A 27,619-nucleotide genomic window follows, 5' to 3' on the forward strand; every position below is an offset into this window, starting at 1 on the left:
GGGCAAGTAGATTTATGAAGTAGATATTTTTATTAAATTCCACTCCCCCATTTCTCGCACGTTCTGTATCGTTTTGTCCTGATTCATTCAATTGTATGTTTCGAGTTGAATGTCAAATGTGGTAAAGGCAGTTGAAACTTTGTTACGGTTCACAAATTATTACTGGGGACAAATAAAAAAATGCATTGCGGAGTGATCGCCTAAAGACACTCGTGGGTTAACTACATTACTTCTCTGTGTCACGTGTGACAATGGAAATATATATTTTTCAAAATGTGATGCTATATAACGTATTACACTCTCCAATGGCGTTGTCTGTGCCTGGGCCTGTCTGTTGTCTGAAGAGGCCGGGTCACTCTTTGTGTTGGTGGCCTTGGTCGCCCAGTTGAACTTCCCCTTATTTGCTGACCGCTTGGGTAATCTAATCTTATATTCTACGACTAGACGATGTAGGGTCTACTGCTTTGTGCACTGAAGAGCTATCCAATAAGATTTCGTACTTCATTATTAATGTCATAAGGTCACGCTCAACTTCCTAGAGGGACATCGTCAATAACCCCTGTTTACTATACATAAATCAAAATACAGGAGGAGCGTGAAAATACAAAATAAATTGTTGTGACTCCAATTTCACATTTCCATTTCAACAATCAGTCCCAAAAGCAATCTTCCAGCTGAATATTGTATAGTTCGTTTTCTTTATTCAGACCATATGTCAATGTCAGTCAGCTTCCAGAAAGATAATGATTTTTTTACATAGTTAACAGCCAACGCCTTTCGTCCCCATCCGGGACATCATCAGGGCTGTAAATGAGGAAAGAACATAAAATCACCATACCATAGTCCATTTTAGTACAATATTCACTATTAGATTAATAGATGGTCCATTTAACATACATTCCTAATTATTGTGAAATTCAACTAAACACAAAACAGATACCACTCTGCTTAATACTTTCAGAAAACAACATACATCATTGAACATTTTAATCATGACATGGCGTGGAGAAACAATAAATGTTCTAATTAAAAAAAAAAACAGTGAAAATTGAGTCATAAAATTGTTCTCAATTGATAGTCCTATATCCCATCATACATCATAATCCTGTAGCAAGTTATGATATCATCAGAAAAGAAGCATTTGGACCTTCTGAGTGTCAAGAAGAAGATACCAACATCCTGAGATTGATTTATGGGTAATCTTATAGCGAATATTCCCCTTGCTTTGAACAATGTGGCAAAAAAACAAGTAAGGTCTTCTGTTGAAAAGTTCCTTGTAAAAGCAGTGGGAACTCCTATATGAAGGAAATAAAACTCACTGAAACCTGTATTACTGTGTCGCAGGCTACACTTAGGATTCGTTTGGATGGCTTTATTGAATCAGCGTTAGCCACCACAAGTGGGAGCATGAAGGCAATCCATGGGGCTACACAGAGACCCCAGATGCCTATTATTGCTTATGTCCATATTTCAAATGATGATATGGCAAGTAAGGTCCCTGGGGCACTACTTGATATTCAGTCTAACTTTACTCCATGTTAGGAGGTGAGTTTTGAAATGAATCCGTGGATCGTCCCAATACCGCCCAATCAATTACTTTTCAAAGCTTTTATCACTGCTATTCTACAAGATTTGTGTACGTCTGGACAGATTAGAATTGCGCTTGTGTGACAAATTGAGTGCCAACGTTCGTGGGAAAACTACCTTTGTTAATTAGAATACATAATCAAATTTTGACTAATATCTGCACTCATTACTATCTGAGGAAAAGCTCCCCCCATATCTTAGTCTAAGTAAGAGAAAGCACCTGCAGTAGCCAGGGAGTGCACCAGTTGAAAAACTAATGGTAAATTTGAAAATATTTTTAATTAACCTAATAGTCCTTTAGAATGTCCCCAATGTACTAAAGATAGCTTGAAAAATGTGTACTCTGTAAAGAACAAAGCTGGGCACTAATCGAATTTGCAAAAGTGGCACGGTTAAAATGTGGGAGAGTTAATCAGAAAGATGCCAAGTTAGATAGAAGGGTGGGTGTGGTAGGGGGTCCTCTCGAACTAAGCATGGGGGACTGTAAAGTTGTCTCCCTAAAAGATCTTTGTCAGGTAACACTCATTAGAAACTGCAGTTAGTCAACTCCCCATGAAAGTGATTCTGGCGGACTCCTGATTTTTTTTGTCCTCTGGTTGTTGTTACTGGTTTCTAACTAATCAGTCTGCACCAAAATATGCGGCATGGGGAAAGACCAGTACAATTGGTTTTGTATTTATTTCTAAGACAGCCCCATCTCTTATGAATTTTTATGTTTTGGATAGCTTGTTCAGTGATCGTAATAGTCTAGTAAATACTCTTAACATGAGCAAGCCATGCTCCTCTACAATAGAGACACAGCCATATTTAGAAGTTGTAACCCAAGGGGCTGGACACTGTTGTGGGGATCAATTGACCTGGAGTTTGCCCTGAGACAAGCTCTTTTTTGAGGTGGTGGTGAGACCTGCTTTTTTCCTTAATTTATCCTAAAGTGAAAATAGCCCAGATAATGCTTTGACATGAATACTGGAGTGGAGCATCTGATAATAATAATCTAGCTGATGACTGCTACTTGTTAGGTTGAGCCTGAGCCAGCGCGCAAGCGATGTTCTGCGAAGATCTGTTGTAGTTCAGTACAAGAGAGAAGCTCCGCCCACTCCCCCACCCTTACTTTTCATTGGCTCTTGTCTTTGTCCTTTGTAAATGCTGGTGTCTGATTCCTTAATAGGTTCATTAGCCCCTCCTTAGTATGGCCATATCATCATTTGTAACCTCCCATGGCTATTGGCCCCTTTACTTGGTTGTTACAAGGTACATATTCTATTTTCTTTATTGAGTTTCTCCTACCTCAAGCACGATGACGTGCTTTGCTTACATTCAGCGGGCCATGCCCGCTTTCACTTTCACTTTCGCAGCAGCCGGGACAATGGCTATTCAAACGCCTTGCTGCTTTAATTTTTTGCAATGAAAATTACTTTCTATTGCTAGTTTAATTAGCGTAATCTGTAAGTGTACTGTTAAGTAAGTTTTTGTGTTCGAAGGGAGGGCGACGGGTGGAAGGGTGTTTAGCAGGGTCTCACTTGAGAGTATTCTTTTCACTCATGCCTAGAGTCACTGCAAATTGTAGGTTTAGCCCTATCTGCTCAGTGCTACCGCACCCTCCCCCAGCACTGTGTTGTAATTGTGGCTTTTATATAAGGCTTCCTACCTCTAGCAGAGGAGTATTCATTTCGGAGGTTGATAGGCGCACCTCTCCCCATAGCGTGTTGATTAGAGGTTTACAGTTCTTTTGTGATCTAGTCGGGTACATGTATTGACTTCACCAGCATACAAACATCTCATTCCAAATGTTAGAGCCTACTGTCATAGATTATATTCTTGAGGATCACTGACATAATATAGAATACCAAAATATAGACTTACCCAAATATTGTTGACAAAATATAGAATGCAAAAATATCGAGTTCCTATCTACAAACAGGTAAGCACAAATATCGAATCAAAAATATTGTAAAAAATATGGTCAGTCAAAATATCGTTTTTTTTTTTTTTTTTTTACGTCTTAAAAGTAATTTAAAATGAATGATGAAATAACAAATATAATTAACTAAAACATACTTAAAATACTTAAATAACCTTAAAATTAATAAATAATTAATGAAAGTAAAAAAAAAAAATACACATACAATTTTGGGATTGCGGGAGAGTAAAATGTACTATTACCACTCCAGTGAGTGCAACAGTAGGGAAAGCGTTGGATAGCGTAGGGGTAAAAAATACTATTCCCACTCCAGAGAGTGCAACAGTAGGGAAAGCGTTGGCTGGCGGGAGAGTAAAAATGACTATTCCAACTCCAGATCATGCAACAGTAGGGTAGGGGTAAAAATGACTATTCCCACTCTAGTGAGTTTAACAGTAGGGAAAGTAATGATTTAATATATTAATAAAAATAAATTAAATATCAATACCAATAAATTAAAATTAATTACCAATTTAATATTATGTAATTATTAATCAATTAGAAATATAAATAAATATTCGTTATTACAATTAATTACCTATTCATAATTAACAACTAATTCATTTTCAATAACAACTAATTAATACGCTGTTAAAAACGAACTGGACACCTACCTGGCATTTTCCTCTCCTTGTCATTGCCGTGAGGGGAACGGCTGCGCCGGAGTCTCTCTGAAAACGCCGTGAGGGGAACGGCTGCGCCACGAGGGCTGGGACCACATTTCCCAGGTGCCCCGGCGGCCAGGCGCACATCTGACGCCACTGCTGCGCCCGGAGGCGCTTGAAAAGCAAGGAGCGCCGAGCGCTCACTGGGACGCTGTTAAAAATGAACTGGACACTTACCTGGCATTTTCCTCTCCTTGTCATTGCCGTGAGGGGAACGGCTGAGCCGGAGTCTTTCTGAAAACGCCGTGAGGGGGAACGGCTACGCAGCGAGGGCTGGGACCACATTTCCCAGGTGCTCCGGCGGCCAGGCGCACATCTGACGCCACTGCTGCGCCCGGAGGCGCTTGAAAAGCGAGGAGCGCCGAGCGCTCACTGGGACGCTGTTAAAAACGAACTGGACACTTACCTGGCATTTTCCTCTCCTTGTCATTGACGTGAGGGGAACGGCTGCACCGGAGTCTCTCTGAAAACGCCATGAGGGGAACGGCTGTGCCGCGAGGGCTGGGACCACATTTCCCAGGTGCCCCAGCGGCCAGGCGCACATCTGACGCCACTGCTGCGCCCGGAGGCGCTTGAAAAGCGAGGAACGCCGAGCGCTCACTGGGACGCTGTTAAAAACGAACTGGACACTTACCTGGCATTTTCCTCTCCTTGTCATTGCCGTGAGGGGAACGGCTGCGCCGGAGTCTTTCTGAAAACGCCGTGAGGGGGAACGGCTGCGCAACGAGGGCTGGGACCACATTTCCCAGGTGCTCCGGCGGCCAGGCGCACATCTGACGCCACTGCTGCGCCCGGAGGCGCTTGAAAAGCGAGGAGCGCCGAGCGCTCACTGGGACGCTGTTAAAAACGAACTGGACACTTACCTGGCATTTTCCTCTCCTTGTCATTGACGTGAGGGGAACGGCTGCGCCGGAGTCTTTCTGAAAACGCCGTGAGGGGGAACGGCTGCGCAGCGAGGGCTGGGACCACATTTCCCAGGTGCTCCGGCGGCCAGGCGCACATCTGACGCCACTGCTGCGCCCGGAGGCGCTTGAAAAGCGAGGAGCGCCGAGCGCTCACTGGGACGCTGTTAAAAACGAACTGGACACTTACCTGGCATTTTCCTCTCCTTGTCATTGACGTGAGGGGAACGGCTGCACCGGAGTCTCTCTGAAAACGCCGTGAGGGGAACGGCTGTGCCGCGAGGGCTGGGACCACATTTCCCAGGTGCCCCAGCGGCCAGGCGCACATCTGACGCCACTGCTGCGCCCGGAGGCGCTTGAAAAGCGAGGAACGCCGAGCGCTCACTGGGACGCTGTTAAAAACGAACTGGACACTTACCTGGCATTTTCCTCTCCTTGTCATTGCCGTGAGGGGAACGGCTGCGCCGGAGTCTCTCTGAAAACCCGGGAGGGAAACGGCTGCGCCACGAGGGCTGGGACCACATTTCCCAGGTGGCCAGGCGCACATCTGACGCCACTGCTGCGCCTTGAGGCGCTTGAAAAGCGAGGAACGCCTCCCTGCCCCTGCGGGACGCGCGGGGGACGAGCCGGGCGAAGCCCGGACAAAGGGCGGGCCGTCTGTGGCCGTCAGGGGCCAGAGGAGGCCGGGTCGGGCCACCCCCCTAAACCCGTGGACCTTGTATCTATCAGGTGATTGATATCCGGTTTATTAACAAACTGACTATTTACCCACCCACTGTTGGACATTTGTATTATAGACTGAACTGAGTATATAAACCCCCGTAGGGAAAATCATGCCCCATCGTTAAGAACATGTGGGCACATTATCGTCCAAATCTAGCGGGGGAAGCACTACTGGCACACTAGATGGTTTCTTTACTAGGGCAGTAGCTGTCCTGGAACGAGAAATAGCAATTACTGAGGAAAGGCTATCAACTGAGTTCCCTAACACCAAAAGATCATCTTTGGGTAGTATTATGAATAGTGTAACCCCTGAGAGGCGAGTCAGCCAAAGCCTCATAGATCTAGGGTTACAAGAAATTAGCACCGTCTCGGAAGAGCTAAGTATTATTACATTAGAGAACAGTACACAGGGTAGTATAACCTGTAATAACGATAAAAAAACAGGATAATACACTACCTATAGAGACCAAAGTTTGCCCTACAGTCAAGATAACTCCTACCTGTAGTAAACATCCAGGGAAAAGAAAACGGTGTGGGGGGGACCCAAGAGCTAAACGGGCGAAAATCACCAAGCTAGCGGCCAAAAAGATTAACCCATCTGGAACCCATAGTCAAACTCATGCTCCTGTACGGCACAATAGCGATCCAACTCCGCCTAACACCAGGCATCACCCTTTGCCCAAAAGACCATCACCAACCGCTCAGGGAGAAGTCAACCTGATTGGTCAAGTAGAACAACTAGTAAGGTTGCTTACACTTCCCCTCATAGAGAGACTTAGAGTGGTTAGTGAAAATCTAGAAAAGCTACAGCAAACTACTACAGCCAAAAATCCCTTGCTCCAAGAGTTAGTAGGTAGCAAGAGGTCGCAGGGTACGATCTACATCCCAGCACAGGGAATGGCATTAATAATTCAACCACACTTATCACAAGTCAACCCTCCACAGCATCTCTCAGTAGAAACCTAGATACAAAGGATTAAAGTTTAACGGATAGTAAAGGTAGCCCCAAAAAGTCAGGAGGCTGCTGTAGCGTATGGAGGGACTCCAAATCTCCACCAGTAGGGGGATCTAAATCGGTCAGACAGAATAACGGGCCTACACAGTCTAGCAGCATGGCCCAAGGCACGGGTAACCGTTCCATCTTGCACCTGCCCCCCCAGAGCACCCCACTTGTAATAGTTTTGGGGAATGTTCCTCCATTGCCCTTGGGAGGGAGGGAGGACTTCTTCCAGATTAAAAATAAAGTTTGCCACTGGCTAGCAAATAACACAGATAGTGGACAGAATATAGGGCATAACATAATTATGGCACGCCGAGTAGCGTGGTTGCGGAGTACCAGGAAATGCAGAGAAGGTGACTGCATAGTAGTTAACTTTAACAGCATGCTACCTGTAGAAAAGATCCTGAAGGAAGCAGAGATATGTACTGCACCGAGGGGACAAGGCATAGAAATTCTACCCCTGGAGTTCTTTTATAGGCCAAGGAATGATTGTGATACCAACAACAGGAACAGGACGCACTTCTATACACATAGAATAGGAGTGGATGGGTGGAACACAATACCCGTTAAGCCGTTCAGGGGACAAATGAGGGGGGGATCGGAAACTATTTCACACATGGAGGTCACAAATAGATTCAACATTCTTTCAGGTCTAAATGACTGTGATTGACTGAACGGTCCCGTTGCTAACCCCACCTCCTCCCACGGTCTTGGTCTTCAGCCCGATTGCCCAGTACTACTCAGGGGCAATATGGTACCATCCATTGCTGCCTCAACGGATAGTGCTGGCTCAACGGGCTTACCAACAACGGTCGGAGACCGTGGAGATTACTACAACATTGGAATAAAACGGAATGGCACATCTAATGCGAGCATCGGGGTGGCCATAGATGGCAATCCAGAATATAACATCATCTCTTGGAACATAGCGGATTTCGCAAATAAGGCCTCAGACCCATCATGGGTGCAGACCATAAAGCACTATTCTATTATCTGTCTTCAGGAGACATGGGCAACCAACAGCAATATTGCACTTGAGGGATACAAATCTTTTTGTGTACCGGCAACAAGCGCCAGAAGTGGGCGGGTTACGGGAGGATTAGTCATCTTTTTCTCTTTGACACTAAGATGTTGTGTAAGGGTTCTTGCCCCAGGCAATAAAAACTTCCAGGCAATTATGTTGGGGAAAGAAGAGAAAAGTATGTGTGTAATTAACTTTTACAACCCAAACAAACAGGGTGAGGGCTGCAGGAGCACAGAACTGCATACCTTTATCATTCAATGTCTGGGACCCGCAAGAAGGAATCTGTTGCTTGCGGGGGACTTTAACGTCCATCTATGTGGTGACCCCATGCTACACTCCTTAGAGGATATGGGATGTCCCCTGTCATCGGGACTTCATTTCGAACACACAACCCAGGGTAATGTCTTGAACCGCATAGTAGACGAGCAAGACCTTCTGTTCTCGATGAACATCGCCCCACCAATGATAAAACAAAAAGAACCCACCTTCAAAGGAGGAAGAAATGGAACCTTCATTGATTTTATCTTAGTCGATAGAAACCTTATGACACTTTTACTAGGTTTTCAAATAGTCCCCAGTGCTCATAGCGACCACAACCCAGTTTGTGTCTTGTTAGGAGGGAACGTTATGAAAAAACCCAAAAAGGACAACATAACTAGGGACAACGTGTTGCAACCCATTAATGGTGGGCGACGCCTTAAATGGAATAAGGTGATACCGACCGAATTCAATGAAAAATTAAAAAAGAACTGCGAAAAGGAATTTTTAACTTGTCTTAGCTCCAACCCCGAGAGGGAAGGTGTCCTCCGCCTTTGAGAATATTGCCCGGAACGTAGGAAAGTTGTTGGTGGCACGGGAGGGTAAACCCACCTCTGGTGGACCTAAATGGTTCTGCAACAACCGTTCTAAAGCAGCAAGAGACCTGAAAGAGGCCCTCAAAATACTTCCCCGAGATAAAGCCTTGATCAGCTCACTCCGTCTAACTTATAAAAAAGGTGCTGACAAAAAGGAAGAATGAGCTTAAGAACGCGTTATGGGAGGAACTCTTAAATCCCTTGACCCTATCTAATAGCTCTAGATTCTGGTGCACAATTAATCAATCACCCCTAGTACCGACAGGGGCTACTGAAGTGGGGTCAAATATGACGGAGGACGAATGGGTGAATCACTTTGTTACCATCTTTGAGGATAAAAATGTACAATCAGCACCCTGATACGAGAGGTCAGGACAGGACACAATGGTATTCTCAGTAGGAAGGAATGGAAGGAATAAGTAACCTTTCTAACAAAAAGGCCCCGGGCCCTGACGGCATCCCTCCGGATCTTTATAATTCAGACCCAACTTTTTGGGCCCCTATTCTCACAGCTGTGGGAAACCCTGCAGCAGAAAAAGCTTGCCCAGCTTCATGGGGTCTTTCAACAATAGTCCCGGTATTTAAAAAGGGAGACCGGAATTGTACATTAAATTGCAGGCCTATCTCCCTGATAGACTCCATAGTAAAAGTTTTAGGGGGCGTTATCCTGAAGAGGTTATCCATCTGGGCAGAGGAGAACCAGATTATCTCCGACATACAGTATGGGTTGCGCGCAGGTCATTCTACTATGGCCCAATGCCTCAACCTCTACCTTATCCTGGGTAAATACTCCATCGCACGACCAGGAACTGTTTACATGGCCTTCATGGATCTTTCCTCGGCTTTTGACTGTGTCAACCGGGGAAAGTTGTGGCAATCCATGAAGGCCATGGGGGTAGAGCAACATCTGGTAGATTTCCTAATGGATCTACATAGCGAGACAAATGCCAATGTCAGATATACCAAGGATCTCAAGGCCACGCGTAGTTTTAGCACTAGACGGGGGGGTCAGGCAAGGGTGCATCCTGGCCCCTTTTCTTTTTAACTTATATATTAACAACTTAGAAGATCATTTGCTTAAGACTGGGGCGGATTACCCGTATGTGGGATGTCGGGGCTTGCCAATTTTACTGTATGCTGACGACTGTGTCCTCCTAGCTCGCACCCCTAAGGGACTACAAACTTTATTGGACGCCTTCTACGGATTTATGTTGACACCAGACTTGCATATAAACAACACTAAATCCTATGTGCTGCAGGTGGGGAATGCAGCCAGGAAACAGCACTCATTCAGGGTAAATGGAACTAGGGTGCCTACATGCACCTCCTTTTCTTACCTGGGGTTCTTTTAGACCAACAGTTGAACTGGGTTGCACTTATGAACAGAAAAAGGGGAGAAGTAGCTAGGGCCAATGCTGCCCTCTTTGATTTTGCAGCTAGAATGGGCAATAGACCGGTGGCAGCCATGCTAAAGGTCTATCGCTCTAAAATCCTGGCGATAGCTACCTACGGGAGTGAACTCTGGGGATACAGCAACCATGAGTGTTTACAACTCTTGTGTGTCCCACAGGGAACCCCGAACACATCAGTGCACGAAGAAACTGGCTTGCCTTTCATCAGTGATACTCTGTCACTGCGCCCTCTTATGTTCTGGTTGCAATGTTGGCTCAACAAACACCTTGGGCTAACACACAGCTTGTTAAAAGAAACCTTGAGCCTAGAACACATGTCTAGAATACCTTGGTTGAGATACCGTAGAGATAGCTTTGGCAAAGAGGGACAACCAGATTTATTTTTAAACCCGGAAGGAATAACGAGAAAAGATCTTGTCATTCATTACCCGTAAGAAATTAGATAGAGAGGAAAGGGACTGGTTGAAGCCGAAGGTATGCTTTCATTCAATGTTAATAACCTCATTTGCCGAGGAGCAATATCTACTCTGGCCATTACCGGCATGTGAGCGTTTTCTTGTAATCAGGTTCAGGTTTAATGTGTTCCACCTTTTACTGGCAGTCCCTAGAGGGAGTCACAAGGGGACAGTGTTAGCACCCTGTGGCTGCGACAAATTGTCTCCACAGGATTTGCTCCACTTTATGTTCTTTTGTAAATATTATGAATTCCCCAGGGCTTTTTATCTTAAGTCTATTTTAAAAAGAATGAATTTTGTACAATCTCGCCCTGCGTTATTTTACCTTCAATTATTGTACCCAGAAAGTATTCCTCATGTGGTCGGTTTTTTAAAATGCACTATGAAGTACAGGAAACACTTGGATATGTAAAAGTTAAAATCAACTCTTGTGCCTTTTTTTGTTCCCCTCTGACTGTGTAACAGCTTATCACTCTATGTTATGAATAGCCGGAACTTTTAAATTGTATCTTGTATTGTATATTTTTATTTGATAGCCTGGAATGCTATTTTTAAATGTTAGATGAACTTTTATGGTTTTGCACAAAAAAAACGAATAAAGTATTTTTGAAATTGAAATTGAACTAATTAATAATAAACATTAATACCAATTAATAATTAACAGTAAATTATCAATACACAAGTATTTTTAATATGTAATTAATTACAATTAAATTACCTCCCACCCTATTCCCCTATAAACCCACAATCCGCTACAGAAAATAAATTAATACAATTATCATAATTATCAATAATAAAAATGTATTACCAATAAAAGTTAATTAAATTCAAAATGAATCCAATAAAAAAATTAAAATATTTAATGAATTACAATTAAATTACTTCCCACCCTCTTCCTATAAACCCACAACCCGCTACAGAACTAACAAGCAAAATTAAATTAGAAAATAATTAGTAATTTCTAAAAATTAATATTACATTTAATATAATTAAATTACTTCCCATCCTATTCCCCTATAAACCCACAACCTGCTACAGAATTAAATTACGCAAAAATTAAATAACATGAAGTTCATTACTTAAAATAAATTAAACATTCATTACAAAAATAATATACACTTTTCACACATATGCTAATATACAAAACACTTAAAAATGTTCGATATTATTAAAATTCGATATATTTTAATGCCTATATTATATAATTCGATATTTTTACTTCTATATTTTGACAATCTATATTATATTACTTACCTTCAATTCGATATTTTTAACCACTATATTGTGTCCATTTGATATTTTGCCCATTCTATATTTTTACTTCGATATTATGGCCATTCTATATATTTTTTTTGATATTATGTCTAGTTACCCATTCTTGAATGTGTACTGTGCTGCACAAGCCAAGCGGGAGCGCTTAGCTCGTGCATGTGATAGCGATACGCCCCCTTTAGTTTGCTGGTACCTAATAAAGAGTAGTGTTCGGGTCTGGTACATGCATTGTAGTGTGGGTGCTTGCGTATTCCGTCACTGTCTTCTCAGCTTCGTGCCTGAGGTGCAAGATGGTAGTAATGTTTATGCTTCTCTTGCCTCATAAGCCCCCTCGTGCCCTGCTTTCATCCTGTGCCTTCTATTCTTCCCGCCTTCTGTCTCTCCCCACCCTTGTGCACTGCTGTGAACGGAAATGGAAAGAGGAACTTGGCATTATTTGCAACGTTGTCGGCTGGGAGGAGAAGGAAACACTGGTTGCTCTTAAACTGGACGATTGTGTTATTATCCACTGGATTGTTAGAGGCTGGGGGTGGCGATTAAGGCGAGGAATCCAAGTCACATACTAATTCAGCCGCCATCGTTGATTCCGCATTGCCCGCTAGCTTTTGTCGTGTGCTTTGGCACAGCACGAGAGACAGACTTGATACACAGTGTATGTCTAACAGTGCTGAATGGTTCTAATACACTTGTTATCACCTATGGTCCATTTAGCAAAGTTCTGTATAATTAGAGCAGCTTGAGGAAATCGAGGTTGAAGTTCCCAAGACATATAGAATCCAACCTATTTTTGTTAAGAAATACAGTGATAATGACATCACTATTTTTGGTGCGTTTATGTAGCTTTTCGTTCTCCAGTTGAACCGCCAGAGTCACATTTAGGGATAGGTCATGCTTGGATGGTAACTTGCCTCTCTCTGTTTGGGTCTTGTGCTGATTATGTTTGATAGGAGTTGGGACTAGAGTTTTATGCTTATGTGATCAATCTAGTGATCCTGTGTCTTGTGAAGTTAAATATTAGAGCTGGAATCAGAAAATGTATCCTTGTCCTAAAAGGTGTGCCCAACCCCCCTGCCTCGGAGCTCACCAAAGACGTGCTTCAACAATACTGTGAAGTCTTGGGGGGCTTTTTCCTTGCCTTGTGCCCACTGCTCCTGCCCTCAGCAACCATGCTCAGTGTGCGAGCACCAACTGTGCATGGCTTAATTCCAGGCTTTGCAAACTGAACAACGGCCATTACTTTTTGAAATGCCTTGTTTTAGGAACCCATATCACACATGTGATCCTACCAGCCCACAGTTCATTCTGTGAGTAGTGGGAAAAGGGCATGGTCCTCAAGTTAGGCCTAGGCCCAGTACCCACTTCCCAAATGCACAGTGGTCATAGTCTGCAGTCAAGTCCATATTTTGCTGTGTTCGTGGTCTGTCTTATGACCACACCCTTGGACAAGTGCTCGTGCACCAAGTATCAGTTGTTGACAGCCTGTGGCTGTTGCCAGTGTGTACTTAAGCATATTCTGGCTATTTGTACGACAATAAACATTGACACAACCTTACAAGTCTTGGTGGTGTTGAAACTAAGAAAAATTGTGTAATAAAGGAGGGTGCTTGGGGGGCGGGGGGCGGGGGGGTTGCTAGACCTCTTCCAAAATGATAATTTTGTTTCATATTTAGGATCTTTGTGAAGATTGGATTGACCTGAATTCGTTTCTGATGTCAACCGCTAGGGACTTCCTAGTTTCGATATCTGAAATGTAAAAGACCCAACTTTCAGACTACAGTACCTCACACGGTCTTCAGGAGTGGTTTGGAAGATCAGACGTTTCTCTAGGGAGCGTTCTTTTTTTTTTTCTCTTTTGCTTGGGAGAGTATGGTTCATTCTATTGCCTTTTAAATAAAGAAATTATGCATAAAACTGAAAGCTTTGAAAGCCATTCTCTTATGGGTGCGCCGCGAATGCTAAATTGTCAAGCTGTGCCATGGGGATTATTTTTTTAAAACGACGATATTCGGGGCAGCAGTATTTTGTGTATGCCAGAGTTTGTACAAAGACTGAAATGGAAGGCCCAAATCGTATGCATTTCGAAATCTTTGCCTTCAATGACTAGAAGCCTTTACTACCATGAGTCTGATGGGGGAAAAAACAAACCCTCATGAGAGAAATCTAGTGTTTAGATTTCTAAGTGCAGAGAAGGGTAGAGAGCATATGCCAATTGAAGGGGCCACAGTTGATTTTCTAAGTTTATAAGTCAATATGAATAAGCAGTGTCGTCTAACATTCAAGTGAACTTTAAAAAAGTGAATGCTCATTCAACTGCACACAGAGCTGCTAGAAGCATGTAGACTCTATCACCAGCATTTAATGAGGATCTGCACTGGGAAAGGTATTTTGCTACTGCATGTGCTCTGTGACCATGCCTTCAATTTTCAGTAGACATGATCTTCAGCAAAATTTGTGGCACTCTAACTTAGAATTTTTATAGGAAGCGCAACTCTTGGTGCTCAGTAACACTTCCCACTTACCTTACCATGAGGACTGTCCCTTTTACTTCAGTTGTTACATGGTAGTCTTATTTGGTCTGTAAGCACTATTTTCTTTAATGAGTTTCTCCTATTGCAGGCAGGACATGCTTTCCTGCCACATTCAGCGCGCCAAGGGTGCTGTCACTTTCCAAGCAGCCTGGGACAATGGCGGCCTCTTCTTTGAAATGAAATAGGTCTCGCATTTACAAGAGTTTGAACTATTGGCATTGTAAAGGACAATGCCTTTTATTTATGTGCTAATTATCAAAACAGATAAAAGGCATTGTCATTTACAGAACTATTGCATTGCAAATGCTTGTTAAAATCTGGCCTGAGTACTGTGCAACAATTTATTTTATAATTAGCAAGTATGTGTATGTGCAAGGGTAATCCCTTTAATGGACTTCATCACAGCTTTTGACAAAGCTTTGGTTCATCCTGGAGCAATTTGGTGTTGATTGGCCAATAGAGTATTTCAGGTGTCTACATTAGTTTCTATTGGGTCAGGTGAGAGATTACAATGATGGGGTGCTTAGTAACTCATTTAAACTATTTAGGGGAGTCCAGCCTTTTTTTTTATTTTTTATTTTTTAAATGTGTATACTAACAACGTAAGCAGTCCACAATCGGGCACTCCCAAAATTGGGAGGAAAGTTATTCCAGTGTTATTACATGATGGTGATACGGTTCTAATCGCTCGTACAGCCTATGGGTTGAAATCGGAAATGACTCCCTATATAGCATTCTAAATCCTATATTAAACCTAGGGCCAAGGTCTGCTGAGTCCAGTGTATTTTTTGTTAATGATCGAGTGTTAGGCAAAGTACCCTGTTTTAACTACTTAGGTTTATGCTTTGATAATACTGCCAATTGGTCAATTATGTTGTGCAAAAGAACCTCCTTTTTATTACGATGTGTGGGGCCATTCTAAATTTTGCCACGATAATTGATTGCTTGGAGATTAATTGTTATGATAAATTTATTGCTGCTGTAATATATGGAGCTGGTGGTGGGATAAGGACCCAGTGACTAGTCGGCGACTTGAAGAGAATCAATTTCTTTTGTCAATTTTATGTTCTCCCAATCATGCTCATCTTCCAGCTGTCATATACAACTCCTTTGTAGAAGACATTATTCATCCTGCTCTGGTTTTCCATTTGGTTGAATATCCAAGCAGCTTTGATGCAAGATATAATCACTGATTGTATCAATGTGTGCACTATTAGCAAGGCCAAATGGTTATTATATTTATTTAATTCATTCATTTGAAAAAGAATTGGACGTCTGGATGTTTTTTGTAGGCCACAGAATATTCCCAAACCATATAAAAGGTTAGATTCGCAACAATTTATTTAGTTGATGGCATCCCGCTAAGATTTCGTGTTGTCCAAGTCTTCAGGTAAAGCCCACTTTATGACATTAACTGGGGCAGGTGCACAACTATGCTTACATTGGGTGGACAGTCCTCACAAGCACAATTTTTATTACATTCAAAATGGGAATTATGGTACCCTTTTTAACTTTCCAAAAACCCTGTTTTTCCTTTATTCTGAAGTTTATGGATTTTTAAGCCAATATATGATGCATTTTATGTTTTCTTGTCTACACATTTAAAAGTTCCACATATCAAATTGATTGTGCCTTCATTTCATCAATTGAATTTTATTTCCTTTTGCCCTCCATTTTGTATTTGCAAATGCTTCCTTCAATTAAGACTTTTTATTCTATAGGAAGATTTTTAGAGTGTGCATATAAGTTCACTAATTATGATTCATAAACCAGGATAACAACTTAATTGTAACATTATTGCACCATTTTCTCTTTTGTTTATAATGCGATTTCACACAAATAGCAATTGAGATAATAATTTACTTTGTTTTTCTCCCATTCTCCTGCCAGGTACTTTGTCAAACTAGCATGGGGTTGGACGTTATGCCTTCTTTTGCCTTTCATTGCTGCCACAAATTTTTCTCTGACACGAAACATTAAGGAGGTTTTACGGCGAATGACCTCTCTACTTGTTGGAACAGCTGTTTGGTATACATGTACTCAGTTTTTTCTTTTCATCGAAAACTTAACTGGAAATTGTTACAATTCAACAGCTCTCGAAGTTGTATTGGAACAAGGAAGCCGGAGAGAATGTCTAATTGGTGGTGGCTTTTGGCATGGATTTGATATTTCAGGACACTCCTTCCTGCTTCCATACTGTGTTCTATTAATTGTAGAAGAAACAACTGTGCTACATGACCTGAAGCTGGACAGAAACCGGAAGATTGATGTCCTAATTAGTGTTTTGTTTGTTTTCTTGGGTATACTGTCCTTAATTTTTATTTGGATGTATTTATGCACTGCTCTGTATTTTCACGAAGTGGACCAAAAATTGTTTGGAACTGCCTTTGGCTTACTAGGATGGTACGGTACATACAAGTCTTGGTACACCTTACCGTACTCCCCTGGTCTTCCACCAAAAAATACAGTTGTTAACAGAAAGTCAAAACATTATAAACAGTGATACATTTTAAATTCCTGTTGGTCTCATTGGATATTAGCCAGCTTTATTGCAAATTAGCTGACAAAATCGTATTAACAAAATATTTGCCAATGAAAAATCATGCACATTCTCCTGTGTTGGATTGCAGTTCTTTTTTTATTTTTATGTTAATAGTTTTACATCAGTTATATTTTTAAAATTGAACACTAGTGTTAGGGTATCAAGTGGTTACCTGGCAGTGCAGCTTCTTGACTTATCTCACTGAATACAAATATTGGAGTTTTCATCTTTTAATTTCTTATGGGTAGCCTGATTTTCAAATTTTCATCTAAGTTTAATTTGCCTCCTAAACAGCATTTAGGACAATTAAAAGGTTATTGGCAAATACTCTACTCTAAAAATGTCTGTGATATAGAATGAACGTTTGTGCACAGTTTTTGCTTGATCAATTATATATGCTTGATGCCAATTCATTCTTAAAACCTACTCTACAAAATGGCCTTTGTCATGATCCCCAGGCAAAATGGTCAGCTTCTAATATAATCAGTTTTCAAGGTAATTAGATCGTGGATCCCTCTTTGGAAAAAACCCAACAAACTATCTAAAGAATCTTTTCAAATAAACTTTAAAATTAATCAAAATATGTTTAACATTGAATGACAGCGGGACCACTGACTCCTTGTCGGGTGGTCCCGCTTCCGCTATGGTGCCAGTTGGGCGAGAGTCCGACCGGTATCGTAATGATGCCCTTAGTGATCACTCTGTATCTGTACGGTATTAATATGCTTAAAATTGTAACGATGGCTGTTTTGTGGAAAGGGCATGTATAAAATTAAGGCAGCTAAATAAAAAGATGTCTGAAAACGGAGTGCATCCTTAATGAGATACAAATTTCTAATGCTGTTGGTAAAATAAAGATAATTTCAATTGGTAAAAATGTTATGATGAAATGGTACAATCGTGTTATGTGAGAGCTGATTGGACATCCAAAATTAAAATGAGTTGAGGTAAGATATAAGTAAAGACAGACAACGGTTTGACATACAAAAAACTTCTCTGTAAGGAAGGACCAGGTACTACCTTCAAAAGAATCCATGGTGTGGTGGGTACTGCTGTTTTGCATACTTATTTTTATGAAACCCTTTTTTATTAAAATGTTCATATGGTTCCACCCAGGATTAAATGATGAATTGTGCAAATGTTATGGTATTGGGGGCAAGGTACAATCATGTTATGTATGCTTTGTACTTTGGAGGATAGTCAGGTGGGTGATCTGAAAACATGCTGATTAAAAACAAGACTAGGCATATTGAAGTTGGCAAGCTTTTTTCCTCTCGAACTAGGACTCTTAAAAGGTGACTGACAGAATGATGGATTTGTTTAGCATTCGAAAATCTATATTTGTTTTCTGTAAAGAGATTGAGAACATGAATTAGTTTCCCTGGATAAGTGGTAGAATTAATTCAAAATAGCACAGGCCAAATGAAGGTAATACAAATGAGCTATTCTACAGCTAGAGACTTGTATGGGCTAATATGAGTATGGAGACCATGTGCAGACTGCATGAAAATTATCCTTATCTGCCATATGATTCTCTTGACTGCTATCTTGTATTTGGTATAATTTAAAGATCCATCTACCTTCTTTTCTGCTATTCGTGTACTTTTAAAAGTAAGCAACTGCTAAGTTAGGGCATCTGGTGACATTTAGCACAAACAACACACAAAACCTCTGAAATATTATTTGAAGTGTGTGCAGGCCGTTAAAATGTCATATTACCTGCAGAGGGCTACTAATCTCTGTCAGGAAGCTCCGGTCACGCCCTCCAGTCGACCCCGACTAGATGAGCAGTCCCCCAGCTCGGGAGCTCCGGCGGCGGAAGCCAGTCGACCCCAGCTGAGTAGCCCTCCTTTCTTTTTTTTTGGATCAGGCCCTCAGCTTGGGAGCTCCGGCGACTGCGGCCAGTCGACCCCAGCTGAACTGCTCTTCCCTCGCAGCCCCTGATTCGGCTCCCTGCTTGGGAGCTCCGGCAATTGTAGCCAGTCGACCTCAGCAGGGCAGCCTTCTCCTTCTTCCTGTGGAGTCAGCTCTCAGTCTGGGAGCTCCGGCGAGCGAGGCCAGTCGACCCCAGCTGAGCGGCCCCTCTGTCCCCACTTTGGATCAGGCTCTCTGCTTGGGAGCTCCGGAGACCGTAGCCAGTCGACCCCAGCAGAGAAGTCACTTTTCTCCTTCCTTGGAGCCGGCCCTCAGTTTGGGAGCTCCGGCGAGCGAGGCCAGTCGACCCCAGCTGAGCGGCCCCTCTGTCCCTACTTTGGATCAGGCTCTCTGCTTGGGAGCTCCGGAGACCGTAGCCAGTCGACCCCAGCAGAGAAGTCACTTTTCTCCTTCCTTGGAGCTGGCCCTCAGTTTGGGAGCTCCGGCGAGCGAGGCCAGTCGACCCCAGCTGAGTAGTTTTCCCCTTCCATCCTTGAAGGAGTTCGGCGACTTAGCCCTGACGATTTCTTCTGGCTCGCCTCTGGATCCTCTCCCTCCAAGACTATGGAGGGTGTTTCAAGAGGACCTCTTCCAGCCCCTGCATGCCATCTGCTGTCAGTCATTCGAGACAGCTACTGTTCCAAGCTGCTGGAAGAAGGCAGTGGTATCCCCGCTTTTAAAAAAACCTACGCTCGACCCTGCCTGCCTCTCTAACTATCGGCCAATTTCCCTGCTCCCTTTTCCGGTTAAAATTATGGAAAAGCTGGTCACCCGTGCTCTGTCCAGTTTCCTAGAAGGGAACAGCTGGTTGGATGAGACACAATTCGGCTTCCGCCCAGCGCATGGGACGGAATCCGCGTTGGTGACCGTGCTAGACAATCTGCGGGCGCGAGTCGACAGTGGTCGGGCAGCATTCTTGGTGCTGCTCGACATGTCGGCCGCGTTCGACACGGTCAGCCATCCCACCCTGATTTCTAGACTGGAGGAATGCGGGGTCAGGGACAAGGCCAGGGATTGGTTAATCTCCTACTTGGACTGCCGTCAGCAACGGGTTTCGTTACCCCCCTTCAGTTCAGAGGAGCGGAGAGTGGGACAAGGAGTACCTCAGGGCTCGGCCATCAGCCCCATACTCTTTAATGTCTACCTCCGCCCCCTAGTCCAGCTCATTAAAACCTTCGGTATCTCTGCATTTAATTATGCAGATGATACCCAGCTGGTCTTCTCTCTGGAGGGACAAGATGCAGTCACACTGGAGACCTTTCATCGGTGCATGCAGGCGACAGCGGAATGGCTCCGGTTGAACTCGTTACAGTTCAACGGAACAAAGACGGAGGTTTTACACTGTTCCACTGATCGAGTTCCTCGCGACCTCCCAGTAGACTTCTGGCCTCCGTCCTTCTCAGAGACGGTGTCTGCGGCACAATCAGCGCGCAATTTAGGCGTCACTTTTGGGCCTAACCTGCAGTTGGATCTACATGTGAATAAGATCTCTTCAACATGTATGATGCTGATTCGTATGCTGCGCAAGGTCCTTCCTCTCCTCCCTGCGCAAGCCAGACCAGAAGTAGTGCGTTGTACCATCCTAAGTCGACTTGACTATTGTAACACACTACTTCTGGAGGCCCCGGTAACACTCTTGGGCAAGTTGCAAAGGGTGCAAAATATCGCTGCTAAACTCGCCCTTTCTCGCCCCTATCACAGTTCTTCTACGGCAGCACTGCAAGAACTTCATTGGCTGCCAGTTCATCTACGGGTGCGCTACAAAGCAGCGTGTATTGTGTTTAGGGCTATTCATGACCTGGGCCCCATTCCTTTGCGGCGAATGTTTGCCTGGTATTGTCCATCTAGAGCTTTACGCTCCTCGTCTTCCAGGCTACTGGTAGTCCCACGATTCCAGAGAGTGAGGATGGGGGGCCGCTCTTTCAGAGTAGCGGCAGCCAAACTCTGGAACTCTCTGCCTATATCCTTGAGAAGCCTTGGAGATCTTTTATCTTTTAGAAAGGCTCTAAAAACTCATCTTTTTCCCAGGATAGGCTGAGCTACTGTTTTCATTGAGTACGGGTCAAAGCGCCAGGATGCCCTTGGTGGTGACAGGTTGCGCTATATAAGTATGCCACAATACACAATACAATACAATACTCACCATGAGAACTAAGATATTTAATTGACTCACTGGATGTGTACTAAGGTGGGCTTTAGATACATCATAGCAAACTATTGCTGCATGGCGGGGAGATTTCAGTTTCTTTATTTTCATTAAATTATATGTCTGATTAAAATCTATACTAAAATGTAAATGTAATATGTATATATTTTTTATGTATTTGAAGCAAATATATGAGATCCCTTAACTCCGTACAAATCAGTTATCACGTTGTCCAGCTTTTAGGCCTTGTTCATTATTCATGTGTTTTATCACCTGTGTAAAATAATTCAGTATGCAATTTACTATTTGCTTATTGTAAAGACATTTTTGTTAGCAAAATGATTGAGTTGAATACAATTGTTAAATGCTGAAGCATTTCATAATTGTATATCTCAGAAGGATAAAGTTAATAAATTAAAAATTGAAGCGCCCAAATACTGGTGTTAGCAACTTTATAGCACTGCCTCTGCTTTGTTTTCTGTCTCTGTGTGACAGTACCATCCAATGAGATATAGATGACTAATTCCTTGTACTTTCCAATACCGACATTTTGTCAATATTTAATATGGGAATCATTTTTGTTGTTTTGTATGCACCTGTATTATTGTTATTATTTAGCACAGATATGCTTGAGTTTAGAAATTTGTTAAAATAAGCTCCACGTATAAACAATAACACTACTTTGTAAAAGGTTTAGAAAAATCTTGCAAAAGAATACACATGATGATTTTCATTTTTTTAAATATATTTTAGTAATACCTTTTGTAATTGGAAACCTTGACGAACAAAAGTAATAAAACTGATCTGTAGACTCTAATTGCTATAGGATGCTGCTACATTAACCTTCTATAGAAAAAGTGTTGTGTATGAGTTTTCTAATACATTCTAGAATATATTTAGAGTAAGCCGCTTGAAATTAATGTGTTTTTTCTTCTTATACCCTCAAGATAGATTTGAGTCTATATATAAGGCTGTGTTCTTAAAGTGATCTTATTTGTTGCTCAATTGCCTTTGGAACCATATTTATAAAATGTCTGCAGCTCATTGGCATCATTTGCAACTGACGTCTGATGGCTCAGTGGATTAATGTGGCCACTGCAGAGGCCTGTGTTCAACCTCATGGTCACAGGTTCAACTCCCGGCGGGTCCACTCAGCCTTTCATTCATCTGAGGTCGATAAAATAAGTACCATTGAGTTTGGTAACAAACATCTGTTATTCAGTGCCAAGAAACCTACCGTTGAACGTGCATTTTACAAATTCTCGTAATGTTATGCATATGTGCTATAAACCTTCGTGATAAACTTAAGTATTATGCACATTGTCATTGTATATACTAAGATTTCTTTACGATAAATGTTAGTTATTTCATATAATATGTTATTATTTATATTGTCTTGGTTAGTTCATACCAAGTGAGGATTTCAAAAAATCTGTACAGCTTTGATGTAAGACCTAAAAAGAAAAATGTGGGTTAAGATTAAGTAAATACATCTTTTTAGATGTTTGAATCCGGTTTTAAAGTATTTTTTATTATATGAATGTATATTCCTGTGCACGTTAATCATTTTATATAGTGGCACTTGCTGATTGTACCAATTAACTCTTCAAGTTATCGACTGTCGGTTGAAGTTCGATGTGACCACAAACTAGAGGGCTTGAACATTCTCGGATAATAGTCATGCTTTACAAGTAACAATAACTAAGGTTTCTTCATCATTTTTTGCTTTTCACTTTGGGCTTGACAACAACCTTGTTTGCTTCAAGCAAATATTGCAGTATGATTTGTATTCTATAGACAGTGAAAATATTTTGTCACGGTTTTTGCAGCTCATGTTTGTGTTATTTTTATCAATTAACCATGTTTTTAATACAATTTGAATATTCATTTATATTTTGGTCTTGACTCATTTTTTGCTGACTCATGTTAGAAATGGGGGTCTCTAGTTGGCAAAGGTAGGTACCTTTGTCCAAATAGGGACTCTTGCTTCTAGTCAGGGTAAGGGGGGTACACACTGTAGATAACCCCTGCTCACATCCTTGGTAGTTTTACACGAGCAGATAGGCTTATCCCAGAGGCAATGTGTAAAGTATTTGTACCAACACTCACAGTAACACAGTGAAAACACCACAAAAGGACACCACACCAGTTTAGAAAAATAAAGTGTCTTTATCTAAACTAAACAAGACCAAAATGACACAAATCCAACATACACAGTTAAAAATATGACTTTCAAAAGGTTTCAAGAACTTGCACCATAGAAAACTGGATGCGTGAGTTTTCACTAAAGTACATGTAGTAGTGTAAAAGTTCTCCAAGCCAAACAGCCGCAGCATCGGAAAACTAAGAGATGCAACACTCCTGAGACCCTGAGGAGGCGATGCGACAGCAGAGGACGAGTTGCGTCGAGTCTGGTATGTATGGGGAGTGATGCGTCGATTCTTCATGCTGGTTCGGGTCTGCAGGTGATGCGTCAGGGAAGCGTGTTGCACAGGTACGATGCATGGATCTTCGGGATGCGTCAGCGATCGATGCGGTGGCGTTGCCTGGCTCTGTGTCGGTCCTCTTCAGCTGCGATCCCTTGATGCATTGATTCTTCCCACGATGACTATCCCTGCAACCGCATTCACAGGGGCACGGCGATGCGTGGAAATTCTTCTTGCGTCGCGAAGATTCGTCGGAAAAAAAGCTGCAAGAAGAGCAATGCGTCTGTTTCTGTAGTTCTTTGAGTCTACTCTCTCTTCCAGCTCCCAAAGAGCAGCAACAACCTCCAGAGGCCCAAAACTGGCACAGGCACCTCAGGGCAGGTCAGAACTCGCACCAGCAGAGTTCAGGGGAGTTGGGGGTGAAGTCTTTGTGTCCCTGAGACTTCTTAACAGGAGGCCAGCTCACTTCAGGCCTTTGGAGTACTCCTTCAAGCAGGGGACACAGCACACAGCAAAAGTCCTTCTCCTTTCCTTGGCAGAAACCGCAACTACAGGCCAACCCCAGACGCACAGCAAGGGCAGTACTTGTCCTTAGTCTCTCCAGCTCTTCTTCTTGGCAAAAGTTCATCTTGAATTCCAGGAAGGATCTAAAGTTCAGGGGTTTTCGATCTGATACTTATACCCCAAAATGTCTTTGTTCTCTTTGTGCAAGGGGCTCTGAGCCCAGTTCAAACCAGTTCTGGGGGCACTCTGCTTGTGCACTACAACATCCTTTGTTTAGTGTGAGCCTAGGCTGCAGACACACAGCAGGACGGCGGAGACAGCATTGTGGAAGGCAAGCACAGCCCTAGTCAGGTACAGGTGCTACTCCTCCCACCTCTCCAAATGCAGAGCAGGCCGATCCAGGCTAGTGCTGACTCACCCAGACTCCTGGAGCCACCCCTGCCCCTGTCACTCCAAAGCCAGACAGTCAATCCACCAACAGGCAGAGGCACATAAGAAGGTTGAACAAGAAAATAGACACTTTCTAAAAGTGGTATTTTCAAACACACAATTTAAAAATCATCTTTACTAAAAGCTGTGGTATTAAATTCTGAGTTCAGAGGTACTGAACTCAATTTTTTCATCTTATCCCTATGGGAAGATATGCTTGTAAAATTTTACAAAGCATTCCCCATTCTATCCTATAGGCACGATAGCCTTTTAATAGTGAAAAACTAAATTGGCAGTATTTCACTATCCGGACATGTTACTCACAACAGTACATGTCCTATCTTTCACATACACTGCACTCTGCCCAGGGGGGTAACTTGGGCTTCCATAGGGGTGTCCTATGGGTAAGAAAAGGGAAGGGTAGGGGCTGGCAAGTGGGTGCACTTGCCAGGTCGACATGGCAGTTAAACTGGGCACAGGCCCTGCGGTTGTAGGCCTGAGACCTCTTTTCAGGGCTACTCATGTGGGTGGCACAATCAGTGCTTCAAGCCCATTAGTAGCTTTTGCGTTACCAGCCCTGCCACACTCAGTGTACTTTACTAGGGACCTACCGGTAAAACTAATGTGCCAATCAGGAAGAACCAATCACAATAACCATTTACACAGAGAGCATATGCACTTTAGCACTGATCAGCAGTGGTAAAGTGCCCAGAGTCCTAAAGCCAACAACCACCGGTCTGGAAAAAAGTAGGAGGAAAAAGCAAAAAGTTTGGGGATAACCCTTCAAAAAAGGCCATTTCCAACACAACCAGCTTCCAGGGTAGACCAATCAATACTTTGATGGGCTTCCCTGCTTGGGGCGACAGAACATGGAACATGGCCCGAATTGCAGGGGTCTATTCCTGTTCTACGCCTTCCTGAACCCAGTTGGATCCCTCTATCCATACTCTCAAGGCCCACTAGGCTAACCCCTGGGGAGACTTCTCCTCACCTGGGGACCCCATCTGTGCAGCGCCTAAACTTACTTTGCTCACAGATGTGTCCATACAGGTAGACCGTTCCCATATAGCCAACACAGCAGTGTGGCCCAGTCCACCTCCGGGGTGTGACTCAAACCCCCCTCCCAGGGGCAACTCTGTCCACCAGCCATAGTGGCCGCTGACAGCTGTCGGAGGTGAGAGCTAGGCCTCATGCCTTTCAGTTCTCTCTAACCTCTGTGGAGTCAGAGAGTAGTGGTCAGTATCCTCAGTTGCCTGGCTCCTTTTGCTCCACACCCCCACCTGCCCAGTCCAGTATGGCATCATGACACTGGCCCAGCAGCCCAGTGTCTGTACCCTGCGGCTGGACAAGAGACTGGAGTGCGCTCTTTCACACCCTGTCTTCCTCTCTGGGGCTCTGCACCCTCCCACCTGGAGCGGTACCCCCAGAAAGCAAACTGTTAAGGGCACTGCTAGCAGTCACCCCTTCCTCCAGGTCAGGGAGAACCCCCCTGGCCCTCCAACCCAGGGGTTGTACCCTTGGGCTAGACTTGTGCTTGGCAATCCAGGACTTCTGGGGAAGTACTCCAACTCCCCCCAAGGGAAACACACTCCTGAGCGGTGCCAGAGTCTGCCTGGTGCAGATCTCCAGCCTCATGTCCACTGGACAGAGCATGAACCCCCCAGGCCAGAAGTGGCCTCATCAGGGTCAGTCCTGGGGTGCTCTGACCTCAGAGCGGGTACCCCCTGACCCACTGGTCCTCAAACTGGAGACTGTCTCCCCCTCTTACCCCTTTCTCTGGACTCATGCATCTTCTCAACTGGAGCGGTGCTGCCTGACATCAGACCTGGTAGAATGCTAGTTACAGCAGTCTCCCCCAGTTCACCTAATACCTTGGGCTCCCCCTCAGGAAATGTCCTCCCGGTACAGACTAGGCTCCCCTCTTGGTATTCTCTTATAGAATCAACCACATCCTGGGACTGGGTTTCGGGCACCTTTGGGACACAGCTGACTCCCACTCCTCCTCTGAGACAGGACGTAAGACCTTACAGCCCTCCCACTACACTGGGTCCTATCTGGGCTACCACAAACCTCCCCTCCTCACCTGGTTTGGAAAAACCTGAGCCACCCCTTCAGGATTACTCCCAAAAGCTTCTTCAGACCCTTTGGAATCCACCAAAAGGTCTGCCTCCAGCGCAAGCTTCCTGGAATCAGAGAACTCGCACTCCCCCGGGTGGTGGCATAGCTCTGTAAAACAGGGATTTAAAATATGCTCTCCAACAATTGAATCACACAGCCCCCCCCCCCCCCAATTGTTAACCAAGCTACCCTTTGCCCCACCATCCAGTGCCTCACACAAGTACCCAACATCACTCTCCTGAGACTGGCAAGACAGTGTCTGACTCTCCCTGTCATTAAACCCACACTCCTGGGTGGTCTCCTCACATACATACCAGGACTTCTACCCTGGGGAAACCACTTTCCCTGCACCTCTCATGTAGAGTCCGAAGAGTGTCCCTCCCACCACTAGGAATATGATTCCCGGTGTCAGTTACTCAATCCACTTCAGGGACACTGCACACCACTGGAGCTACATCATAAACCTGAAACCCCTGTTGTATGTTAACCCCCTCCCTCAAGTCAGGTGCCACATCTCTGGGTGTGTATACTTCTCCCTCAGCACTGGATCACACAATTCTGCTGCCACCATCTGAACTGGACTCTACCTCCAACCCAGCCAAGCTCACTTCCTGAGCTACATACACCTCTTTTTGCTTGGTTGAGACACTCGGAGCCTTAAGCCTACAAACTCCTCATCAAGCCCTCTCATTTTCAGCTCATATGCCAAGATCAATAAATTGTTTTTCAAGGCATAAGCTCTCCTGCTCTGCTCTGCCTTGTCCTGTATTTCCATTTCCATCTGCTTTGTTTTGATCCTCAGGACTTCTAGCTCCTGCTCCCTGACCCTTTGGTTATCCTCTAGTTCCTCTGGGGAAAAACTTCTAGAGGAATGATTGCGGCCAGCCCTAGAGGCTCCTGTTCCCACAGGCAGTACCTGTGATCAGAAACCATTCCATTGCGCATCCTCATCCACCTCCGCATCCTCTGCCTTACCAGCCTCTCTGGCCTCCCACCAGGCCCTTAAGGCGTTCTGTAACTCCTCCTTCCTGGAGCAGCTATTCATGGGACATCCAAAGTTCCTTCAGAACTGCCTGAGTTGACCTACTTTGTAACTACTTAACATTTCAGTATCAAACTCCAGTTCTGCCATCTGACTTGATGGTTTATCCTTATGAG

General features: G+C 43.7%; 1 protein-coding gene across 1 annotated transcript in view; it reads left to right on the top strand.

Annotated features, from left to right (window-relative positions):
• FITM2 (fat storage inducing transmembrane protein 2) overlaps positions 1 to 22,875 on the top strand; it is a 45,754-nt gene extending 22,879 nt beyond the window's left edge. The window contains exon 2 of the mRNA XM_078651946.1: positions 16,273 to 22,875. Coding sequence (XP_078508072.1) covers positions 16,273 to 16,885 — 613 coding nt within the window. The 3' untranslated portion in view covers positions 16,886 to 22,875. The remainder of the gene's footprint in view (positions 1 to 16,272) is intronic.
• The last annotated feature ends 4,744 nt before the right edge of the window (positions 22,876 to 27,619 follow it).

The sequence above is a fragment of the Lissotriton helveticus genome, chromosome 7, assembly GCF_964261635.1.
Source record: "Lissotriton helveticus chromosome 7, aLisHel1.1, whole genome shotgun sequence".
In the NCBI taxonomy this organism is placed as follows: domain Eukaryota; kingdom Metazoa; phylum Chordata; class Amphibia; order Caudata; family Salamandridae; genus Lissotriton; species Lissotriton helveticus.